This window comes from Grampus griseus, assembly GCF_964374135.1.
Source record: "Grampus griseus genome assembly, chromosome: 4".
Taxonomy (NCBI): Eukaryota; Metazoa; Chordata; class Mammalia; order Artiodactyla; family Delphinidae; genus Grampus; species Grampus griseus.
In genome coordinates, this window is record NC_138997.1 from 131138534 (window position 1) to 131161231 (window position 22698).

The following is a 22698-nucleotide window of genomic DNA, read 5'->3' on the forward strand; positions in this document are numbered from 1 at the left end:
GCTTTGCTGACAGTACAGTGCTAATATTCAATTATCTTTATCATAACTTTATTTTACAGAAATACTATATAACAACATGTTTTTCAAGTTAAAAATAAGCTTCTAAATTATGATCCCAAATTAATGAACTCTGATTATAATGAAGATCTTTAAACCTATGTTGTAAATAAGATTATTAATCTAAATTTATCTTTCATTAAGATAGAACTGTTAGTGTATAAGATATATAACTTTATATTTTTTAACATCTTTATTGGAGTGTAACTGCTTTACAGTGGTGTGTTAGTTTCTGCTGTATAACAAGGTGAATCAGCTATACATATACATATATCCCCATATCCCCTCCCTCTTGCGTTTCCCTCCCACTCTCCCTATTCCACCCCTCTAGGTGAACACAGAGCACCAAGGTGATCTCCCTGTGCTATGCGGCTGCTTCCCACTAGCTATCTATTTTACGTTTGGTGGTGTATATATGTCCATGCCACTCTCTCACTTCATCCCAGCTTACCCTTTCCCCTCCCCGTGTCCTCAAGTCCATTCTCTAAGGCTGCACCTTTATTCCTGTCCTGACCCTAGGTTCTTCAGAACCATGTTTATTTTATTTTTTAGATTCCATATATATGAGTTAGCATATGGTATTAATTTTTCTCTTTCTGACATACTTCACTCTGTATGACAGTCTCTACATTCATTCACCTCACTACAAATAACTCAATTTTGTTTCTTTTTATGGCTGAGTAACATTCCATTGTATATATGTGCCACATCTTCATTATCCATTCATCTGTCAATGGACACTTAGGTTGCTTCCACGTCCTGGCTATTGTAAATAGTGCTGCAATGAATATTGTGCTACATGAATCTTTTTGAATTATGGTTTCCTCAGGGTAAGTACACAGTAGTAGGATTGCTGGGTCATATGGTAGTTCTATTTGTACTTTTTTAAGGAACCTCCATACTGTTCTCCATAGTGGCTGTATCAATTTACATTCCCACCAACAGTGCAAGAGTGTTCCCCTTTCTCCACACCCTCTCCAGGGTTTATTGTTTCTAGATTTTTTGATGATGGCCATTCTGACTGGTCTGAGGTGACCCCTCATTGTAGTTTTGATTTACATTTCTCTAATGATGAGTGATGTTGAGCATCCTTTTATGTACTTGTTGGCAAGCTGTACATCTTCTTTGGAGAAATGTCTATTTAGGTCTTCTGCCCATTTTTGGATTGGGTTGTTTTTTGGTATTGAGGTGATGAACTGCTTGTATATTCTGGAGATTAATCATTCATCAGCTGCTTCATTGGCAAATATTTTCTCCCATTCTGAGGGTTGTCTTTTCGTCTTGTTTATGGTTTCCTTTGCTGTGCAAAAGCTTTGAAGTTTCATTAGGTCCCATTTGTTTATTTTTGCTTTTATTTCCATTCCTCTAGGAGGTGGGTCAAAAAGGAGCTTGCTGTGATCTATGTCATAGAGTGTTCTGCCTATATTTTCCTCTAAGAGTTTTATAGTGTCTGTCCTAACATTTAGGTCTTTAATCCATTTTGAGTTTATTTTTGTGTATGGTGTTAGGGAGTGTTGTAGCTTCATTCTTTTACATGTAGCTGTCCAGTTTTCCCAGCACCACTTATTGAAGAGGTTGTCTTCTCCACCGTATATTATCTTTATCAAAGATAAGGTGATCATATGTACGTGGGTTTATCTCTGGGCATTCTACCCTGTTCCATTGATCTATACTTCTGTTTTTGTGCCAGTACCATACTGTCTTCTTTACTGTAGCTTTGTACTATAGTCTGAAGTCAGGAAGCCTAAGACCTCCAGCTCTGTTTTCCTTTCTCAAGATTGCTTTGGCTATTCGGGGTCTTTTCTATTTCCATACACATTGTGAAACTTTTTGTTCTAGTTCTGTGAAAAATGCCATTGGTACTTTGACAGGGATTGCATTCAATCTGTAGATTGCTTGGGGTAGTAGAGTCATTTTCACAATGTTGATTCTTCCAGTCCAAGAACATGGTATATCGAGACTCTGGGAGGGCTCACGCCAAGGAGTACTTCCCAGAACTTCTGCTGCCAGTGTCCTTGTCCACACGGTGAGCCACAGCCATCCCTCACCTCTGCCGAAGACCCTCCAACACTAGCAGATCTTTCGCAAGGACGTGAGCCTCTGTCAACATCTGGCACTGTTATCCCTACCCAGAACCATACCCAGAGGCCTCAGGATATGCCCACAGTACATCTGGCAGGAGCAGCGGAAGGCTCCTTTCCTGACACCCAAGGTGGCTTGAATAGCATGCCACAGAGGTGTTTATCCAGTGAAGAACCTATAGTCAGAAAACATATCTTCAGTAGTCTGTGTTTGAAAACGTTAATATTCAAATGCAACAATATTGCATTGGTTTTCAATGTCTGGCTTTTTCTTGTAACCAATGAGTCATCAAGGCTTGCAGTCCTTGCAGAGAAGTACACTAAAGATTAAGAATACTAAAGTTGGATCATCACATCGCAGCGTTCTTCATCAAGATGCATCAGAAATATATCTACATATGGAACAACTCCTACAGAACACCTACTGAATGCTGGAAGAAGACCTCAGACCTCCAAAAAGGCAAGAAACTCCCCACGTACCTGGGTAGGGCAAAAGAAAAAAGAATAGGGCTTCCCTGGTGGCGCAGTGGTTGAGAGTCCGCCTGCCGATGCAGGGGATACGGGTTTGTGCCCCGGTCCGGGAAGATCCCACATGCCGTGGAGCGGCTGGGCCCGTGAGCCATGGCCACTGAGCCTGCGCGTCCGGAGCCTGTGCTCCGCAACGGGAGAGGCCACAGCAGTGAGAGGCCCGCGTAACGCAAAAAAAAAAAGAAAAACAAAACAAAAAAAGAAAAAAGAATAAACAGAAACAAAAGAACAGGGACGGGACCTGCACCAGTGGGAGGGAGCTGTGAAGGAGGAAAGGTTTCCATACACTAGGAAGCCCCTTCCCGGGTGGAGACTGCAAGTGGCAGAGGGGGAAATCTTTGGAACCACGGAGGAGAGCACAGCAACAGGGGTGCGGAGGGCAAAGCGGGGAGATTCCTGCAGAGGATCGGTGCCGACCAGCACTCACCAGCCCTAGAGGCTTGTCTGCTCACCCACTGGGGCAGGCGGGGCAGAGAGCTGAGGCTCGGGCTCTGGTCAGAGCAGAGGGAGAGGACTGGTGCCGTGAACACAGCCTGAAGGGGTTAGGGCACCACGGCTAGCCAGGAGGGAGTCCAGGGAAAAGTCTGGACCTGCCGAAGAGGCAAGAGACTTTTTCTTCCCTCTTTGTTTCCTGGTGCGCGAGGAGAGGGGATTAAGAGCGCTGCTTAAAGGAGCTCCAGAAACGGGCGCGAGCCGCGGCTACCAGCATGGACCCCAGAGAGGGGCATTAGACGCTAAGGCTGCTGCTGCCGCCACCAAAAACCCTGTGTGCAATCACAGGTCACTCTCCACAACTCCCTTCCGGGGAGCCTGTGCAACCCACCACTGCCAGGGTCCCATGATCCAGGGACAACGGGAGAACACACGGTGCGCCTCAGGCTGGTGCAACGTCACGCTGGCCTCTGCCGCCGCAGGCTCGCCCCGCACTCTGTACCTCCCCCCCCCCCCAGCCTGAGTGAGCCAGGGCCCCCGAATCAACGGCTCCTTTAACCCTGTCCTGTCTGAGCGAAGAACTGATGCCCTCCGGCAACCTACACACAGAGGCAGGGCCAAATCCGACGCTGAACACCGGGAGCTGTGTGAACAAAGAAGAGAAAGGGAAATCTCTCCCAACAGCCTCAGAAGCAGCGGATTAAATCTCCACAATCAACTTGATGTACCCTGCATCTGTGAAATACCTGAATAGACAACGAATCATCCCAAATTGAGGAGGTGGACGTTGAGAGCAAGATTTATTATTTTTTCCTCTTTTCCTCTTTTTCTGGGTGTGTATGTGTATGCTTCTGTGTGAGATTTCGTCTGTATAGCTTTGCTTTCACCATTTGCCCTAGGGTTCTATCTGTCCATTTTTTTTTGCTTTTTTTAAAATTTTACCTTACTTTATTTTATTTTCTTTTATCTTCTTTCTTTATCTTCCTTCCTTCCTTCCTCCCTCCCTCCCTCCCTCCCTCCCTTCCTTTCTTTCTTTCTACTTGTTCTCCCTTTTATTCTGAGCCGTGTGGATGAAAGGCTCTTCGTGCTGCAGCCAGGAGTCAGTGCTGTGCCTCTGAGGTGGGAGAGCCAATTTCAGGACACTTGTCCACAAGAGACCTCCCAGCTCCACAAAATATCAAACGGCAAAAATCTCGCACAGATCTCCATCTCAACACCAACACCCAGCTTCACTCAACGACCAGCAAGCTACAGTGCTGGACACCCTATGCCAAACAACTAGCAAGACAGGAACACAACCCCACCCATTAGCAGAGAGGCTGCCTAAAATCATAATAAGGCCACAGACACCCCAAAACACACCACCAGACGTGGACCTGCCCACCAGAAAGACAAGATCCAGCCTCATCCACCAGAACACAGGCACTAGTCCCCTCCACCAGCAAGCCTACACAACCCACTGAAACAACCTTAGCCACTGGAGACAGACATCAAAAAATACGGGAACTACGAACCTGCAGCCTGCAAAAAGGAGACCCCAAACACAGTAAGATAAGAAAAATGAGAAGACACAAAAGCACACAGCAGATGAAGGAGCAAGTTAAAACCCACCAGACCTAACAAATGAGGAAAAAGGCAGTCTACCTGAAAAAGAACTCAGAATAATGATAGTAAAGATGATCCAAAATCTTGGAAATAGAATAGACAAAATGCAAGAAACATTTAACAAGGACCAAGAAGAATAAAGAGGAAACAAGCAATGATGAACAACACAATAAATGAAATTAAACATACTCTAGAAGGGATCAATAGCAGAATAACTGAGGCAAAAGAACGGATAAGTGGAAGCTAAACTAGTGGAATTAACTACTGAAGAGCAGAATAAAGAAAAAAGAATGAAAAGAACTGAGGACAGTCTCACAGACCTCTGGGACAACATTAAATGCACGAACATTCGAATTATAGGGGTTCCAGAAGAAGAAGAGAAAAAGAAAGGGACTGAGAAAATATTTGAAGAGATTACAGTTGAAAACTTCCCTAATATGGGAAAGGAAATAGTTAATCAAGTCCAAGAAGCACAGAGATTCCCATACAGGATAAATCCATGGAGAAACACGCCAAGACACATACTACTCAAACTATCAAAAATTAAATACAAAGAAAACATATTAAAGGCAGCAAGGGAAAAACAACAAATAACACACAAGGGAATCCCCATAAGGTTAACAGCTGATCTTTCAGCAGAAATTCTGCAAGCCAGAAGGGACTGGCAGGACATATTTAAAGTGATGAAGGAGAAAAACCTACAACCAAGATTACTCTACCCAGCAAGGATTTCATACAGATTTGATGGAGAAATTAAAACCTTTACAGACAAGCAGAAGCTGAGAGAGTTCAGCACCACCAAACCACCTTTACAACAAATGCTAAAGGATCTTGTCTAGGCAAGAAACACAAGAAAAGGAAAAGACCTATAATAACAAACCCAACACAATTTTTCTTAATTGTTTCTTCCCATTTTCTCATGGGAATAGGAAAATACATATTGATAATTACCTTAAATGTAAATGGATTAAATGCTCCCACCAAAAGACACAGACTGGCTGAATGGATACAAAAACAAGACCTATATATATGCTGTCTACAAGACACACACTTCAGACCTAGGGACACATACACACTGAAAGTGAGGGGATGGAAAAAGATATTCCATGAAAATGGAAACCAAAAGAAAGTTGGAGTAAAATTCTCATATCAGACAAAATAGACTTTAAAATAAAGACTATTACAAGAGACAAAGAAGGACACTACATAATGATCAAGGGATTGATCCAAGAAGAAGATATAACAATTGTAAATATTTATGCACCCAACATAGGAGCACCTCAATACATAAGGCAAATACTAACAGCCATAAAAGGGGAAATCACCAATAGACAGATCATCCAAAATGAAAATAAATAGGGAAACACAAGCTTTAAATAATACAGTAAACAAGATGGACTTAATTGATATTTATAGGACATTCTGCCCCCAAACAAGAGAATGCACATTTTTCTCAAGTGCTCATGGAACTTTCTCCAGGATAGATCATATCATGGGTCACAAATGAAGCCTTGGTAAATTTAAGAAAACTGAAAGTGTATCAAGTATATTTTCTGACCACAATGTTATGAGACTAGATATCAATTACAGGAAAAGACCTGTAAAAAATACAAACACATGGAGGCAAAACAATACACTACTTAATAACAAAGTGATCACTGAGGAAATCAAAGAGGAAATCAAAACATACCTAGAAACAAATGACAATGGAGACACAACGACCCAAAACCTATGGGATGCAGCAAAAGCAGTTTTAAGAGGGAAGTTTATAGCAATACAATCCTACCTTAAGAAACAGGAAATATCTCGAACAAACAACCTAAACTTGCACCTAAAGCAATTAGAGAAAGAAGAACAAAAAAACCCCCAAAGTTAGAAGAAGGAAAGAAATCATAAAGATCAGATCAAAAATAACTGAAAAAGAAATGAAGGAAATGATACCAAAGATCAATAAAAGTAAAAGCTGGTTCTCTGAGAAGAAAAACAAAATTGATCAACAATTAGCCAGACTCATCAAGAAAAAAAGGGAGAAGACTCAAATCAATAGAATTAGAAATATAAAAGGAGAAGTAACAACTGACACTGCAGAAATACAAAAGATCATGAGAGATTACTACAAGCAACTGTATACCAGTAAAATGGACAACCTGGAAGAAATGGACAAATCCTTAAAAATGCAAAATCTGCCAAGACCGAATCAGGAAGAAAGAGAAAATATGAACAGACCAATCACAAGCACTGAAATTGAAACTGTGATTAAAAATCATCCAACAAACAAAAGCCCAGGACCACACGGCTTCACAGGCGAATTCTATCAAACATTTAGAGAAGAGCTAACGCCTATCCTTATCAAACTGTTCCAAAATATAGCAGAGGGAGGAACACTCCCAAACTCATTCCACGAGGCCACCATCACCCTGATACCAAAACCAGACAAGAATGTCACCAAGAAAGAAAAGTACAGGCCAATATCACTGATGAACATAGATGCAAAAATCCTCAACAAAATACTAGCAAACAGAATGCAACAGCACATTAAAAGGATCATACACCATGATCAAGTGGGGTTTATTCCAGGAATGCAAGGATTCTTCAATACATGCAAATCAATCAATGTGATACACCATATTAACAAACTGAAGAGAAAAACCATATGGTCATCTCAATAGATGCAGAAAAAGCTTTCGACAAAATTCAACACCCATTTATGATAAAAACCCTGCAGAAAGTAGGCATAGAGGGAACTTTCCTCAACACAATAAAGGCCATTTATGACAAACCCACAGCCAACATCGTCCTCAGTGGTGAAAAACTGAAAGCATTTCCACTAACATTAGGAACAAGGCAAAGTTGCCCACTCTCACCACTCTTATAAAACATAGTTTTGGAAGTTTTCCACAGCCATCAGAGAAGAAAAGGAAATAAAAGGAATCCAAATAGGAAAGGAAGAAGTAAAGCTGTCACTGTTTGCAGATGACATGATACTATACATAGAGAATCCTAAAAATGGTACCAGAAAACTTCTAGAGCTAATCAATGAATTTGGTAAAGTAGCAGGATACAAAATTAATGCACAGAAATCTCTTGCATTCCTATACACTAATGATGAAAAATCTGAAAGTGAAATCAAGAAAACACTCCCATTTACCACTGCAACAAAAAGAATAAAATATCTAGGAATAAACCTACCTAAGGAGACAAAAGAGCTGTATGCAGAAAATTATAACACTGATGAAAGAAATTAAGGACGACACAAATAGATGGAGAGATATACCATGTTCCTGGATTGGAAGAATCAACACTGTGAAAATGACTCTACTACCCAAAGCAATCTACAGATTGAATGCAATCCCTATCAAACTACCAACGGCATTTCTCACAGAACTACAACAAAAAATTTCACAATTTGTATGGAAACACAAAAGACCGCGAATAGCCAAAACAATCTTGAAAACGAAAAACGGAGCTGGAGGAATCAGGCTCCCTGACTTCAGATTATACAACAAAGCTACAGTAATCAAGACAGTATGATACTGGCACAGAAACAGAAATACAGATCAATGGAACAGGATAGAAAGCCCAGAGATGAATCCACGCATACATGGTCACCTTATCCTTGATAAAGGAGGCAGGAATGTACAGTGGAGAAAGGACAGCCTCTTCAATAAGTGGTGCTGGGAAAACTGGACAGGTACATCTAGAAGTATGAGATTAGATCACTCCCTAACACCATACACAATAATGAGCTCAAAATGGATTAAAGACCTAAATGTAAGGCCAGACACTATCAAACTCTTAGAGGAAAACATAGGCAGAACACTCTATGACATAAATCACAGCAAGATCCTTTTTGACCCACCTCCTAGAGAAATGGAAATAAAAATAAACGGGACCTAATGAAACTGCAAAGCTTTTACACAGCAAAGGAAACCATAAAGAAGACCAAAAGACAACCCTCAGAATGGGAGAAAATATTTGCAAATGAAGCATCTGACAAAGGATTAATCTCCAAAATTTACAAGCAGCTCATGCAGCTCAATAACAAAAAAACAAACAACCCAATCCAAAAATGGGCAGAGACCTAAATAGACATTTCTCCAAAGAAGATATGCAGACTGCCAACAAACACTGGAAAGAATGCTCAAGTCATTAATCATTAGAGAAATGCAAATCAAAACTACAATGAGATATCATCTCACACCAGTCAGAATGGCCATCATCAAAAAATCTACATACAATAATGCTGGAGAGGGTGTGGAGAAAAGGGAACTCTCTTGCACTGTTGGTAGGAATGTGAATTGGTACAGCCACTATGGAGAACAGTATGGAGGTTCCTTAAAAAACTGCAAATAGAACTACCATATGACCCAGCAATCCCACTACTAGGCATATACCCTGAGAAAACCATAATTCAAAAAGAGTCATGTACCAAAATGCTCATTGCAGCTCTATTTACAATAGGCAGGAGATGGAAACAACCTAAGTGTCCATTATTGGATGAATGGATAAAGAAGACGTGGCACATACATACAATGCAATATTACTCAGCCATAAAAAGAAACAAAATTGAACTATTTATAAGGCGGTGGATGGACCTACAGTCTGTCATACAGAGTGAAGTAAGTCAGAAAGAGAAAGACAAATACCGTATGCTGACACATATATATGGAATAAGAAAGAAAAAATTCATGAAGAACCTAGCGGTAAGACAGGAATAAAGACACAGACCTACTAGAGAATGGACTTGCGGATATGGGGAGAGGGAAGCGTAGGCTGTGACAAAGTGAGAGAGTGGCATGGACATACATACACTACAAACATAAAATAGATAGCTAGTGGGAAGCAGCTGCACAGCACAGGGAGATCAGCTCGGTGCTTTGTGACCACCTAGAGGGGTGGGATAGGGAGGTTGGGAGGGAGGGTAATGCAAGAGGAAAGAGATATGGGAACGTATGTATATGTATAACGGATTCACTTTGTTATAAAGCAGAAACTAACACACCATTGTAAAGCAATTATACTCCAATAAAGATGTAAAAAAAAAAAACCATGGTATATCACTCCATCAGTTTTTATCATCTTTAATTTTTTTCCATCAGTGTCTTACAGTTTTCCGCATACAGGTCTTTTGTCTCCTTAGATGGGTTTACTCCTAGGTATTTTATTCTTTTTGTTGCAATGGCAAATGGGAGTGTTTCCTTAATTTCTCTTTCAGATTTTTCATCATTAGTGTATAGGAATGCAAGAGATTTTTTTGCATTAATTTTGTATCCTGCTATGTTACCAAATTCATTGATTAGCTCTAGTAGATTACTGGTAGAATCTTTAGGATTCTCTGTGTATGGTATCATGTCATCTGCAAACAGTGACAGCTTTACTTCTTCTTTTCCAATTAGGATTTCTTTTATTTCTTTTTCTTCTCTGATGGCTGTGGCTAAAACTTCCAAAACTATGTTGAATAATAGTGGTGAGAGTGGGCACCCTTGTCTTGTTCCTGATCTTAGTGGAAATGCTTTCAGTTTTTCACCATTGAGAACAATGTTGGCTGTGGGTTTGTCATATATGGCCTTTATTATGTTGAGTTAAGTTCCCTCTATGTCTACTTTCTGGAGTGTTTTTAACATAAACTGATGTTGAATTCTGTTAAAAGCTTTTTCTGAATCTATTGAGATGATGATAAGGTTTTTCTCCTTCAATTTGTGAATATGGTGTAACACATTGATTGATTTGTGTATATTGAAGAATCCTTGCATTCCTGGGATAAACCCCACTTGATCATGGTGTATGATCCTTTTAATGTGCTGTTGGATTCTGTTTGCTAGTATTTTGTTGAGGATTTTTGCATCTATGTTCATCAGTGATATTGGCCTAGAGTTTTCCCTCTGTGTGACAACTTTGTCTGGTTTTGGTATCAGGGTGATGGTGGCCTCATAGAATGTGTTTGGGAGTGTTCCTCCCTCTGCGATAGTTTGGAAGAGTTTGATAAGGACAGGTATTAGCTCTTCTCTAAATATTTGATAGAATTCACCTGTGAAGCCATCTGGTCCTGGGCTTTTGTGTGTTGGAAGATTTTTAATCACTGTCTCAATTTCAGTGCTTGTGATTGGTCTGTTCATATTTTCCTTCTTCCTGGTTTAGTCTCGGAAGACTGTGTTTTTCTAAGCCTTTGTCCACTTCCTCCAGGTTGTCCATTTTATTGGCATACAGTTGCTTGTAGTTGTCTCTCATGATCGTTTTGTATTTCTAGTGTCAGTTGTTACTTCTCCTTTTTCATTTCTAATTCTATTCATTTGAGTCTTCTCCCTTTTTTTCTTGATGAGTCTGGCTAATGGTTTATCAATTTATCTTCTGAAAGAACCAGCTTTAGATTTATTGATCTTTGCTATTGCTTGCTTCTTTTTCTTTTCATTTATTACTGATCTGATCTTTATGATTTCTTTCCTTCTGGTAACTTTGGGATTTTTTTGGTTCTTCTTTTAGTGCTTTAGGTGTAAGGTTAGGTTGTTTATTTGAGATGCTTCTTGTTTGTTGAGGTATATAAACGTCCCTCTTAGAACTGCTTTTGTTGCATCCCATAGGATTTGGGTCATCATGTTTTTATTGTTATTTGTTTCTAGGTATTTTTTTATTTTCTCTTTGATTTCTTCAGTGATCTCTTGGTTATTTAGTAGCATATTGTTTACCCTCCACGTGTTTGTATTTTTTACAGATTTTTTCCTGTAATTGATATCTAGTCTCATAGCGTTGTGGTCTGAAGATATACTTGACATGATGTCACTTTTCTTCAATTTAGCAAGGCTTGATTTGTGTGTGACCCAAGATATGATCTATCCTGGAGAATGTTCCATGAGCACCTGAGAAGAAAGTGTATTTTGTTGGTTTTGGATGGAATGTCCTGTAAATATCAATTAAGTCCATCGTGTTTGATGTATCATTTAGAGCTTGTGTTTCATTATTTTCATTTTGGATGATCTATCCATTGTTGAAAGTGGGGTGTTAAAGTACCCTTCTATTATTGTGTTACTGTCAATTTCCCCTTTTATGGCTGTTAGCATTTGCCTTATGTATTGAGGTGCTCCTATGTTTGGGTGCATAAATATTTACAATTGTTATTTCTTCTTCTTGGATTGATCCCTTGATCATTATGCAGCATCTGTCTTTGTCTCTTGTAATAGTCTTTATTTTAAAGTCTATTTTGTCTGATATGAGAATTGCTACTCCAGCTTTCTTTTGATTTCCATTTGCATTGAATATCTTTTTCCATCTCCTCACTTTCAGTCTGTATGTGTCCCTAGGTCTGAAGTGCGTCTCCTGTAGACAGAATATATACGGGTCTTGTTTTATTATCCTTTTGGGCAGTCTGTGTTTTGATTGTAGCACTTAATCCATTTACATTTAAGGTAGTCCTCGATATGTATGTTCCCATTACCATTTTCTTAATTGTTTTGAGTTTGTTATTGTAGGTATTTTCCTTGTCTTCTTTTTCCTGCCTAGAGAAGTTCCTTTAGCATTTGTTGTAAAGCTGGTTTGCTGGTGCTGAACTCTCTTAAATTTCGCTTGGCTGTAAAGGTTTTAATTTCTCCGTCAAATCTGAATGAGATCCTTGCTGGGTAGAGTAATCTTGGTTGTAGGTTTTTCCCTTTCATCACTTTAAATATGTCCTGCCACTCCCTTCTAGCTTGCAGAGTTTTGGCTGAAAGATCAGCTGTTAACCTTATGGAGATTCCCTTGTATGTTATTTGTTGATTTTTCCCTTGCTTCTTTTAGTATTTTTTCTTTGTATTTAATTTTTGACAGTTTGATTAATATGTGTCTTGGTGTGTTTCGCCTTGGATTTATCCTGTATGGAACTCTGCCTTTCCTGGACTTGATTGACTATTTCCTTTACCATATTAGGAAAGCTTTCAACTATAATCACTTCAAATATTTTCTTAGTCTCTTTATTTTTCTCTTCTTCTTCTGGCACCCCTAAAATTCGAATGTTCGTGCATTTACTGTTGTCCCAGATGTCTGTGATCCTGTCCTCAATTCTTTTTATTCTTTATTCTTTAGTTTGTTCTGCAGTAGTTATTTCCACTCTTTTATCTTTCAAGTCAGTTATCCGTTCTTCTGCCTCAGTTATTGTGCTATTGATTCCTTCCAGAGAATTTTTAATTTCATTTATTGTGTTGTTCCTCATTGCCTGTTTGCTGTTTAGTTCTTCTAGGTCCTCGTTAAACGTTTCTTGTATTTTCTCCATTCTATTTTGAAGATTTTGGATCATCTTTACTATCATTACTCTGAATTCTTTTTCAGGTAGACTGCCTATTTTCTCTTCATTTGTTTGGTCTGGTGGATTTTTACGTTGCTCCTTCATCTGCTGTGAACTTCTCTGTCTTCTCATTTTGCTTAACTTACTGCGTTTGGGGTCTCCTTTTCACAGGCTGCAGGTTTGTAGTTCCTGTTGTTTTTGGTGTCTGCTCCCAGTGGGTAAGGTTGGTTCAGTGGCTTGTGTAGGCTTTCTGGTGGAGGGGATTGGTGCCTGTGTTCTGGTGGATGAGCCTGGATGTTGCATTTCTCATGGGCAGGACCATGTCTATTGGTATGTTTTGGGGTTTCTGTGAACTTATGATTTTAGGCAGCCTCCCTGCTAATGTGTGGGGTTGTGTTCCTCTCTTGCAAGTTTTTTGGCATAGGGTGACTAGCACTGTAGCTTGCTGGTCGTTGAGTGGAGCTGGGTCTTATGTTGAGGTGGAGATCTCTGGGAGAGCTTTCAACATTTGATATTACGTGGGGCCGGGAGGTCTCTGGTGGTCCAATGTCCTGACCTCAGCTCTCCCACGTCAGAGGCTCAGGCCTGACACCCAGCCTGAGCACCAAGACCCTGTCAGCTACAGGGCTCAGAAGAAAAGGGAGAACAAAAGGAAGAAAAAATAAAATAAAATAAAGTTATTAAAATAAAAGATAAGGAAAATATTTTTTAAAACAAAAAAATAAAAAAGTAATAAAAGAAAAAGAAAGAAGAGAACCAATCCAAAAAACAAATCCACCAATGATAACAAGCGCTAAAAACTATCCAAAAAAAAAATGGACAGATAGAACTCTAGGACAAATGGTAAAAGCAAAGCTGTACAGAGAAAATCTCACCAAGAAGCATGCACCTACACATTCATGGAAAGAGAAAAAGGAAAATACACACACACACACACACACACACACACACACACACACACATATATAAAGGAAGAGAGCAACCAAATCAATAAACAAATCTAGCAATGATAATAAGCTCTAAATGCTAAACTAAGATAAACATAAAACTAGAGACAAATTAGATGCAGAAAGCAAATCCCAAGTCTACAATTGCTCCCGAAGTCCACCGCCTCAATTTTGGGATGATTCGATGTCTATTCAGGTATTCCACAGATGCAGGTACATCAAGTTGATTGTGGAGATTTAATCTGCTGCTCCTGAGGCTGCTGGGAGAAAGTTCCCTTTCTCTTCTTTGTTCGCACAGCTCCTGACGTTCAGGTTTGGGTGTGGCCCCGCCTCTGCATGTAGGTCGCCCTCTGATATGTTTTTTGCCCAGACAGGATGGGGTTAAAGTAGCAGCTGATTCGGGGGCTCTGACTCACTCAGGCCAGGAGCAGGGAGGGATACGGAATGTGGGGTGAGCCTGTGGTGGTAGAGGCCCTTGTGACGTTGCAACAGCCTGAGGTGTGCCGTTTGTTTTCCCAGGGAGGTTGTCCCTGGATCACGGGATCCTGGCGGTGGCAGGCTGCACAGACTTCTGGGAGGGGAGGTGTGGATAGTGACCTGTGCTTGCACACAGGATTCTTGGTGGCTGTAGTAGCAGCCTTAGCGTATCATGCCTGTCTCTGGTGTCTGCACTGATAGTCGCGGTTTGCACCCATCTCTGGAGCTCGTTTAGGCGGTGATCTGAAGCCCCTCTCCCCGCACACCTCGAAACAATGGTCTCTTGCCTCTTAGGCAGGTCCAGACTTTTTCCTGGACTCCCTCCCGGCTAGCTGTGATGCACTAGCCCCCTTCAGGCTGTGTTCACACAGCCAACCCCAGTCCTCTCCCTGGTATCTGACCTCTGAAGCCCGAGCCTCAGCTCCCAGCCTCCACCTGCCCCGGCAGGTGAGCAGACAATCCTGTCAGGCTGGTCATTGCTGGTTGGCAGGGTTTCGCTGTGTGGAAATCTCTCCGCTTTGTCCTCTGCATCCCTGTTGCTGCGCTGTCCTCTGTGGCTCCGAAGCTTCCCCACTGCCTACTCCCCGTCTCCGCCACTGAGGGGGCTTCCTAGTGTGTGGAAACTTTTCCTCCTTCACAGCTCCCTCCCAGAGGTGCAGGTACTGTCCCTATTCTTTTGACTCTGTTTTTTCTTCTGTTTTTGCCCTACCCAGGTACGTTGGGAGCTTCTTGCTTTTTGGGAAGTCTGAGGTCTTCTGCCAGGTTCAGTAGGTGTTCTGTATGAGTTGTTCCACATGTAGATGTATTTTTGATGTATTTGTGGGGAGGAAGGTGATCTCCATGCCTTACTCCTCCACCACCTTGAAGGTCCCTCCAAGAAATATAACTTTAATGTTCTAAATATGTTCATACAATAAGTTGCTAATCTATGAAAAGGTAATTTTCTGGTGTGAAATTTGGGATTTCTCCTATGTTCATAACTCACCTCATGTAATTTTTGAATAGACTATTTTTTAAGAGCAGTTTAGGTTCACAGCAATTGAGGGGAAGTTAACAGACTTCTCCTACACTTCCTGCCCCCATACATACATTGCCTTCCCCATTATCAACATGCCACGATGGAGTGGTACATTTGTTAAAACTTATGTACCTACATCACACAATATTATCACCTAGAGGCGATAGTTTTCATTAGAGTTCACTCTTGGTATTGTACATTTTATGGGTTTGGATAAATTCATAATGATATATATCCACCATTATAGTATCATATAAAGTAGTTTCACTGTCCTTAAAATTTTCTATGCTTTGCCTACACTTATTCATCTCTCTCTCTCTCCTCCTTAAGCCCTTATAACTACTGATCTTTTAACTGTCTCCATAGTTTGCCTTTTCCAGAATGTCATATAGCTGGAATCATATACTATGTAACCTTTTCAGACTGGCTTCTTTAATTTAGTGATATGCATTTAAGTTTCCCCCATGTCTTTTCATGGTGACGTAGCTCATTTCTTTTAAGTGCTGAATAATATTCTATTGTTTGGATGTACCAGTTTGTTTATCCATCACCAGCTGAAGGACATCTTGGTTGCTTCCAAGTTTTGGCAATTATGACAAAGCCTGCTATAATATAAACATCCATGTGCACGTTTTTTGTGAACATAAGGTTTTCAACTCCTTTGGCTAAATACAGAGGAATGCAATTGTCGGATCCTATGGTAAGAGTGTATTTACTTTTGTAAGACAACAGCAAACTCCCTTCAAAAGTGGCTGTACCATTTTGCATTCCTACCAGCAATGAATGAGAGTTCCTATTGCTCTTTGTCAGCATATGGTGGTGTCAGTGTTCTGGATTTTGGCCATTGTAATAGGTATATCTGGCACTTATTTGGTGTAACGAGTGGTATCTCATTGTTGTTTTAATTTGCATTTTTACATAGGATTTGGAGTATCTTTTCATTTACTTATTTGTCATCTGTAAATCTTTGGTGAGGTGTCTGTTAAGGTCTTTGGCTCAATTTTTTAAATCCAGTTGTTTTCTTACTGTTGAGTTTTAAGGATTCTTTGTATATTTTGGGTAATAGTCCTTTATTAGATATGGTTTTTTTTGTAAATATTTTCTCCCAATATATGATTTCAATTTTCATTTTCTTTATAATTTTTTTTTTTTTTTTTTTTTGCGGTACGCGGACCTCTCACTGTTGTGGCCTCTCCCATTGAAGAGCACAGGCTCCGGACGCTCAGGCTCAGCGGCCATGGCTCATGGGCCCAGCCGCTCCGCGGCATGTGGGATCTTCCCGGACCGGGGCACGAACCTGTGTCCCCTGCATCGGCAGGCGGACTCTCAACCACTGCGCCACCAGGGAAGCCCCAATTTTCATTTTCTTGATAGTGTCTTTCACAGAGCAGAAAAATTTAATTTTAATGAAGTCCAACTCACCAGTTGTTTCTTTCATGGATCATACCTTTGGTGTTGTATCTAAAAGCTCATTGCCAAACCCAAGATTATCTAGATTTTTCTCCTATGTTATCTTCTAGGAGTTTTATAGTTTTGCATTTTACATTTAGATCTGTGACCCATTTTGAATTAATTTTTATGTAAGTTCTCTATCCAGATTCATTCACGTGAATACCTAATTGTTCTAGCACCATTTGTTAAAAAAAGACTATCTTTGCTCCATTGTATTACCTCTGCTCCTTTGTCAAAGATCAGCTAACTGTATTCATGTGGGTCTATTTCTGGGTTCTGTTCCATTGATCTATTTGTCTGTTGTTTCACTGATATCATCCTGTCTTGGTTACTGTAGGTTTCAAGTAAGTCTTGAAGTGCAGTACAGTGTCAGTCCTCCGACTTTGTTCTTCTTCTTCAATGTTGTATTGACTATTCTAGGTCTTTTGCCTCTCCATTCAAACTTTAGAATCAGTTTGCTAATATCCACAAAATAACCTGGTGGGATTTCAATTGGAATTGCACTAAATCTATAGATCAAGTTGGGAAGAAAAGACATCTTGACAATATTGAGTCTTTTTATCCATGAACATGGGCTATCCTCATTTATTTAGTTCTTCTTTGCTGTTTTTCATCAGAGTTTTGTAGTTTTCCTCATATATATTTGGTTAGATTTACACCTAACTACTTAATTTTGGGGGTGCTAATGCAAATGACAATGTGTAAATGACACTGTGTTTTCAATTTCAAATTCCACTTGTTTATTGCTGGTATATAGGAAAGCAATTGACTTTTGTATATTAACCTTGTATCCTACAACCTTGTTATAATCACTTCTTTGTTCCAGGGTTTTTAGTTTTTTATTCTTTTGGACTTTTTACATAGATAATCATGTTATCTGAAAACAAATTCTTCTTTCCCAACCTGCATACCTTTTACTTCCATTTTTTTTGGGGGGGGGGGGTCAAACTGCATTAGCTAGTACTTCCAGTATGATCTTGAAAAGAGGTGGTGAGAGGGGACACCCTTGCCTTGTTCCTGATCTTAGTGGGAAAGCTTTCAGTTCCACAGCTGTAGATTTTTTATAGATATTCTTTATAAAACTGAGGAAGTTTCCCTTTGTTCCTAGTTTACTGAGAGATTTTTTTTATCATGAATGGGTGCTGTATTTTGTCAAATGCTTTTTCTGCATCTATGATATGATTCCCAAATGATTTTTAATGTAGATATTAATAATAAGGTTAGATCACACTTCTGGGTCTGGTGAGTAGCATATAAAGAAAGATATGTTATAAATGTGTTATGCATTTCTCTTTATCTAACCCACCATATAACTGCCAAACGACAATGGTTGAATATTTACTTAACCTGAGATAACAAAGTTAAAATGAGACAGAAAAGTAGAAACCTTTAAGGAGAAATACAAGAATTCTATCAGAAATACACTAAAAACTAAAGCAAACATTTAAAATTACTATTAAAAGCTTTTCAGATATTAATCACCACCAATATTCCTACCTTTTGGACAAGAAATGACCAAATGGTACTAGAAATTTTTTCAAGAACTCATGGAGTGCTTCCAAAATCATATCCTCATAGTGTACCATAAAGAAAGTCTCAAAAAATATTAAGAATCAATATCATATAGACCATGATCTGTGGTCTCTATTTAACCAGATTAGAAATTAGTAATAAAAAGGAGTCTAAATACCCATGTATTGGGGAATTTGAAGTTAGACTTCTAAAAAATTCATGGATCAAAAAGAAGATCATAATGAATGTTTCATTTTACATGTATAAATTTGGGCATTTATAACCAATCCTCTCCCTAATTTGCTATAGATTAGCAAAAAACCTCTGCTACTTGGCAGAAGTAAAACCTTGAGTATTTGAAGAGAAACATATGCTGCATATGAGATATGTGGCTTGAGACAGACTCCCTCTGGCCTTTTCTTAAACCTATCCAAAAAATCTACACATTAACCTAAAATACAAGACTTTATCCTTCCTGCAAGCACAACTTAGCTTTGGGTTAGCTAAAGTATGCTTAACTTCCCTCCCTGACTTCATGTTTAGTGCATAGGTGGTAAAATTGGTAATGAAGAATAGAAATAAATAGTCAACATTAGGTTATTATGCCTCAAGCTGTAGTCTGAGTTTCCTGAGAAAATCTGCTTTTTAAAGTAGCTGAACATGTCTTTCTTCAAATATACCTCTAAATCCTTAATATTTCAAACACTTCAATTAGTACAGTTTTTTCACCAAACCAACATGACATCAGATAATATTTAATATCTTTAGAAAAATCCACTTAGCTATGAGTTACAAATGTTTTACTATAAATCCTAAGAAGCACGTTCTGTAATAATCTGAAATTATGTCTTCTTTTTACTCTAAAGTGAGTTTACATAGGTCTGCTTGTTACACAGCTAAGAGTTATTTTTAAAATCCCTGCAGGTCTTACCTAGTACACATTCCTAAATAGAAATAAATAATGTTCTTGTCCCTCCAGAGTTTATAATTTAGTAAATAATCCTAGACTGGGGTAAAACCCCTCTTCTTCAAAGTTGTAAATCTTTTGATAGTTAAATCAGTCCATGTAAGAGAACAAGCGAAATAGCAAGATGACAGAAGAGGAAGTAAAACTGAAAAACAACAAACAATTAGACATGACTAATTGGCCACACTGCATCCCATTAATTTTACTTAATGTTCCTATAGTGTTAGAACAAATGACATTAAACAACCAAAAAGTAACACTGTTCTTGTTCTAAAACTCTCAGGACCCACATACAATAACTAAGGTCTCATCATGTACACTGGTTTGTAGAATGTGGAAAAGATGTGATCATTCTTTCAGAGGTGCTTAAATATCAATAAGTCAATAAGGATTTATTGAAAACATACTGTGCAAAATAGTGTATTAGGCAATGGGGAAAATAAAGGAAAACATAAGACTCTTCTACCTTGAAGTGCTTACAATCTACTTGGGAAGATAAGATTTTCATGAAGAAAGACAGAGGGGGAGGGAGGGACTGAGAAGGAAGACAAGGAGACAGAGAAAGAGAGGCATAATACAATGTATAATATTTATGACAAGATATAATTCATTGCTAAATTTTGTAGGAAAGATTAAAAGTGATATGGAAATTCAGGAAAGATGAGAGTCTGTAAAGTTGAAAATATCTTCCCAATCTCTGGAAATACTTGTACTTTTATGCCCCTGTGAACAAGGTTATTAAATTCCATTTCATCAGATCTTCAAGTTAAATTTATATATTTAATTCCACCTCTAGTCACACAAGCACTCTTTCCTCTCCCTTCTTTGCCTACTCATCCTTGAGTACTCATTTCTTTTGGAAAGACTGTCTTTCCTTTCCCACCATCATGTATACTTTTTCTTTCTTCCTGGTCTCTCAGATGAACTTCAGCATATGGTATCAGCTACAGATGGATGCTTCAACAGCACCCTGTGCATTCTTTGTCCCAAAAATGTAATCATAGTAAAACGTGATAAATGCCATCCATCTTTCCTACTAGACCATAAGTTCCAAGACTGCAGATAACACGTTTACCTTTGATTTTTATTCTTTTCCTAGCATCTATTACAGTTCCTGGCTTAATAGGTATCTTCTGAATAAATGAATGTGCAATAATATGTATCCTGTAAAGAGGATGTCGCACATATATACAATGGAATATTACTCAGCCATAAAAAGGAACAAAATTGAGTTATTTGTAGTGAGGTGGATGGACCTAGAGACTGTCATACAGAGTGAAGTAAGTCAGAAAGAGAAAAATGAATACTGTATGCTAACACATATATATGGAATCTAAAAAAAAATAAATGGTGCTGAAGAACCGAGGGGTGGGACAGGAATAAAGAGGCAGACATAGAGAATGGACTTGACATGGGGAGGGGAAAGGGTAAGCTGGGACGAAGTGAGAGAGTGGCATGGACTTATATATACTACCACATGTAAAATAGATAGCTAGTGGGAAGCAGCCACATAGCACAGGGAGATCAGCTCGCTGCTTTGTGACCACCTAGAGGGGTGGGATAGGGAGGGTGGGAGGGAGACGCGAGAGGGAGGGGATATGGGGATATATGTATAGCTGATTCACTTTGTTATACAGCAGAAACTAACACAACATTGTAAAGCAATTAAACTCTAATAAAGATGTTAAATAAAATGTTTCCTGGCCTTTAAAGTAAACAATATTCAGAAGAAAATAGCAGTATAGTTTTCTAACATACCATTTGAAGGGCTGAAAGTTCTTCTGTTAGTCGAGAAATCTGTACATTATATTGTTTTCTTGTATTTGCAACCTGTAAATTAAGGTATCTATGAATTATTTAGGTCTACAGTAAAAATAATTAACATCCAATAAAAACATTTAGAATAATAATTTTGATAAAAAATAAAACTATAACTTTTAGGGCATAAAGGATAAGCACACGATGTATTAAAGAGTCAAGAATTTATCAAAACAGTGGAAGTAAGTGAACAGGATGATGTCTCCTAATGTGTTTGTCAAATTTTGGTCTTTATAACGGGTTCTCTTTCAATTAAAATTTACCATATTAGAAATGAAAACAGAAAATTTCAAAATAATTACTTATTAATCCCTTTATAAATAATAACTAAAGTCATTACAGGTTAACAAAAAATACACTTTTGTGAAAATATGTGTATTTCCCAAAAATTAAAAAAATTTTAGAAAAGTGTTATTAGTTTACATTTTTGCAAATTTCCTTAATGTCTATGGCTTAATAGAAGATAGCTAGACTCTCATATCTATTTCCATGTTCAAGCTGTTGTGTTGTTGCATACCATCAACTTCTGGAAGACAACCCTGCAAAGTCATGAGAGAATGACTGTGAAAAAAGCAAACTGTTTTACTCTAATTATGAAAGTAGGTATGATTTTGCAGACCACCTGAACAATACTTTGAGATCTGCTACCACAGAGCAAGTCAGGAGAAAAACTGAAATATACACTAAAAATGTAATTAATAACTTTTAAGGCACTTTTGTTTTATAAACAGAAGAATATTTTTATAGTACACATCATATTTCAGTGTCACATTACTTTATAAGAAAAACCCTTATTTTAATTAGCAGTTAAATATCTTCAGAAATAGCAGAATTTATGTGTACAGAGTAATTTCAAGAATTAGTCACATCTCCTCAGGGTGGCTCCTAAGACAATATTTTTTTCTAATATCTACTCATGTTTTAATAAATTTATTTATTTATCTTTGGCTGTGTTGGGTCTTTGTTGCTGTGCGTGGGCTTTCTCTAGTTGTGGTGAGCGGGGGCTACTCTTCGTTGCAGTGTGCGGTCTTCTCATTGTGGTGGCTTCTCTTGTTGCAGAGCACATGCTCTTGGCGTGTGGGCTTCAGTAGTTGTAGCTCGCGGGCTCTAGAGCTCACGCTCAGTAGTTGTGGCACACGACTTAGTTGCTCTGTGGCATGTGGGATCTTCCCGGACCAAGGCTCGAACCCGTGTCCCCGGCATTGGCAGGCAGATTCTTAACCACTGCGCCACCAGGGAAGTCCCTACTCATGTTTTTAAAAAGACCATGAAGAATATTGATCCTGATGATATATCATCAGTACACATTTATGACCCAAAGGTTTTTGGAAATTTTATAGCATCTTATAAAATGGATTATTTCTCAAACATGATGTAAACCTTCTGTAGAACATTTACAACACTGCTATATACTTTAGTTAATCAAACTAGAGTTATCTTTTGGAAGGCCTGCCGAGCATATTATATGTGGGTCCATTTCCGTTCCATTTTAGGTTATAATTTGATGTAGCTTTTCCTATGAAAAATTATATTAAAAATCAACCCACCCTATT

At 38.8% G+C, this 22698-nt stretch overlaps 1 protein-coding gene across 1 annotated transcript in view; it reads right to left on the reverse strand.

The window, feature by feature from the left end:
* The window catches only part of SCLT1 (sodium channel and clathrin linker 1), a gene marked incomplete at its 5' end in the record, with an annotated part of 255805 nt that overhangs the window by 85466 nt on the left and 147641 nt on the right, over positions 1–22698 (reverse strand). Inside the window, 1 exon segment of the mRNA XM_082653872.1 lies at positions 21086–21157. Within this exon segment, the coding sequence (XP_082509998.1) occupies positions 21086–21157 (72 nt within the window).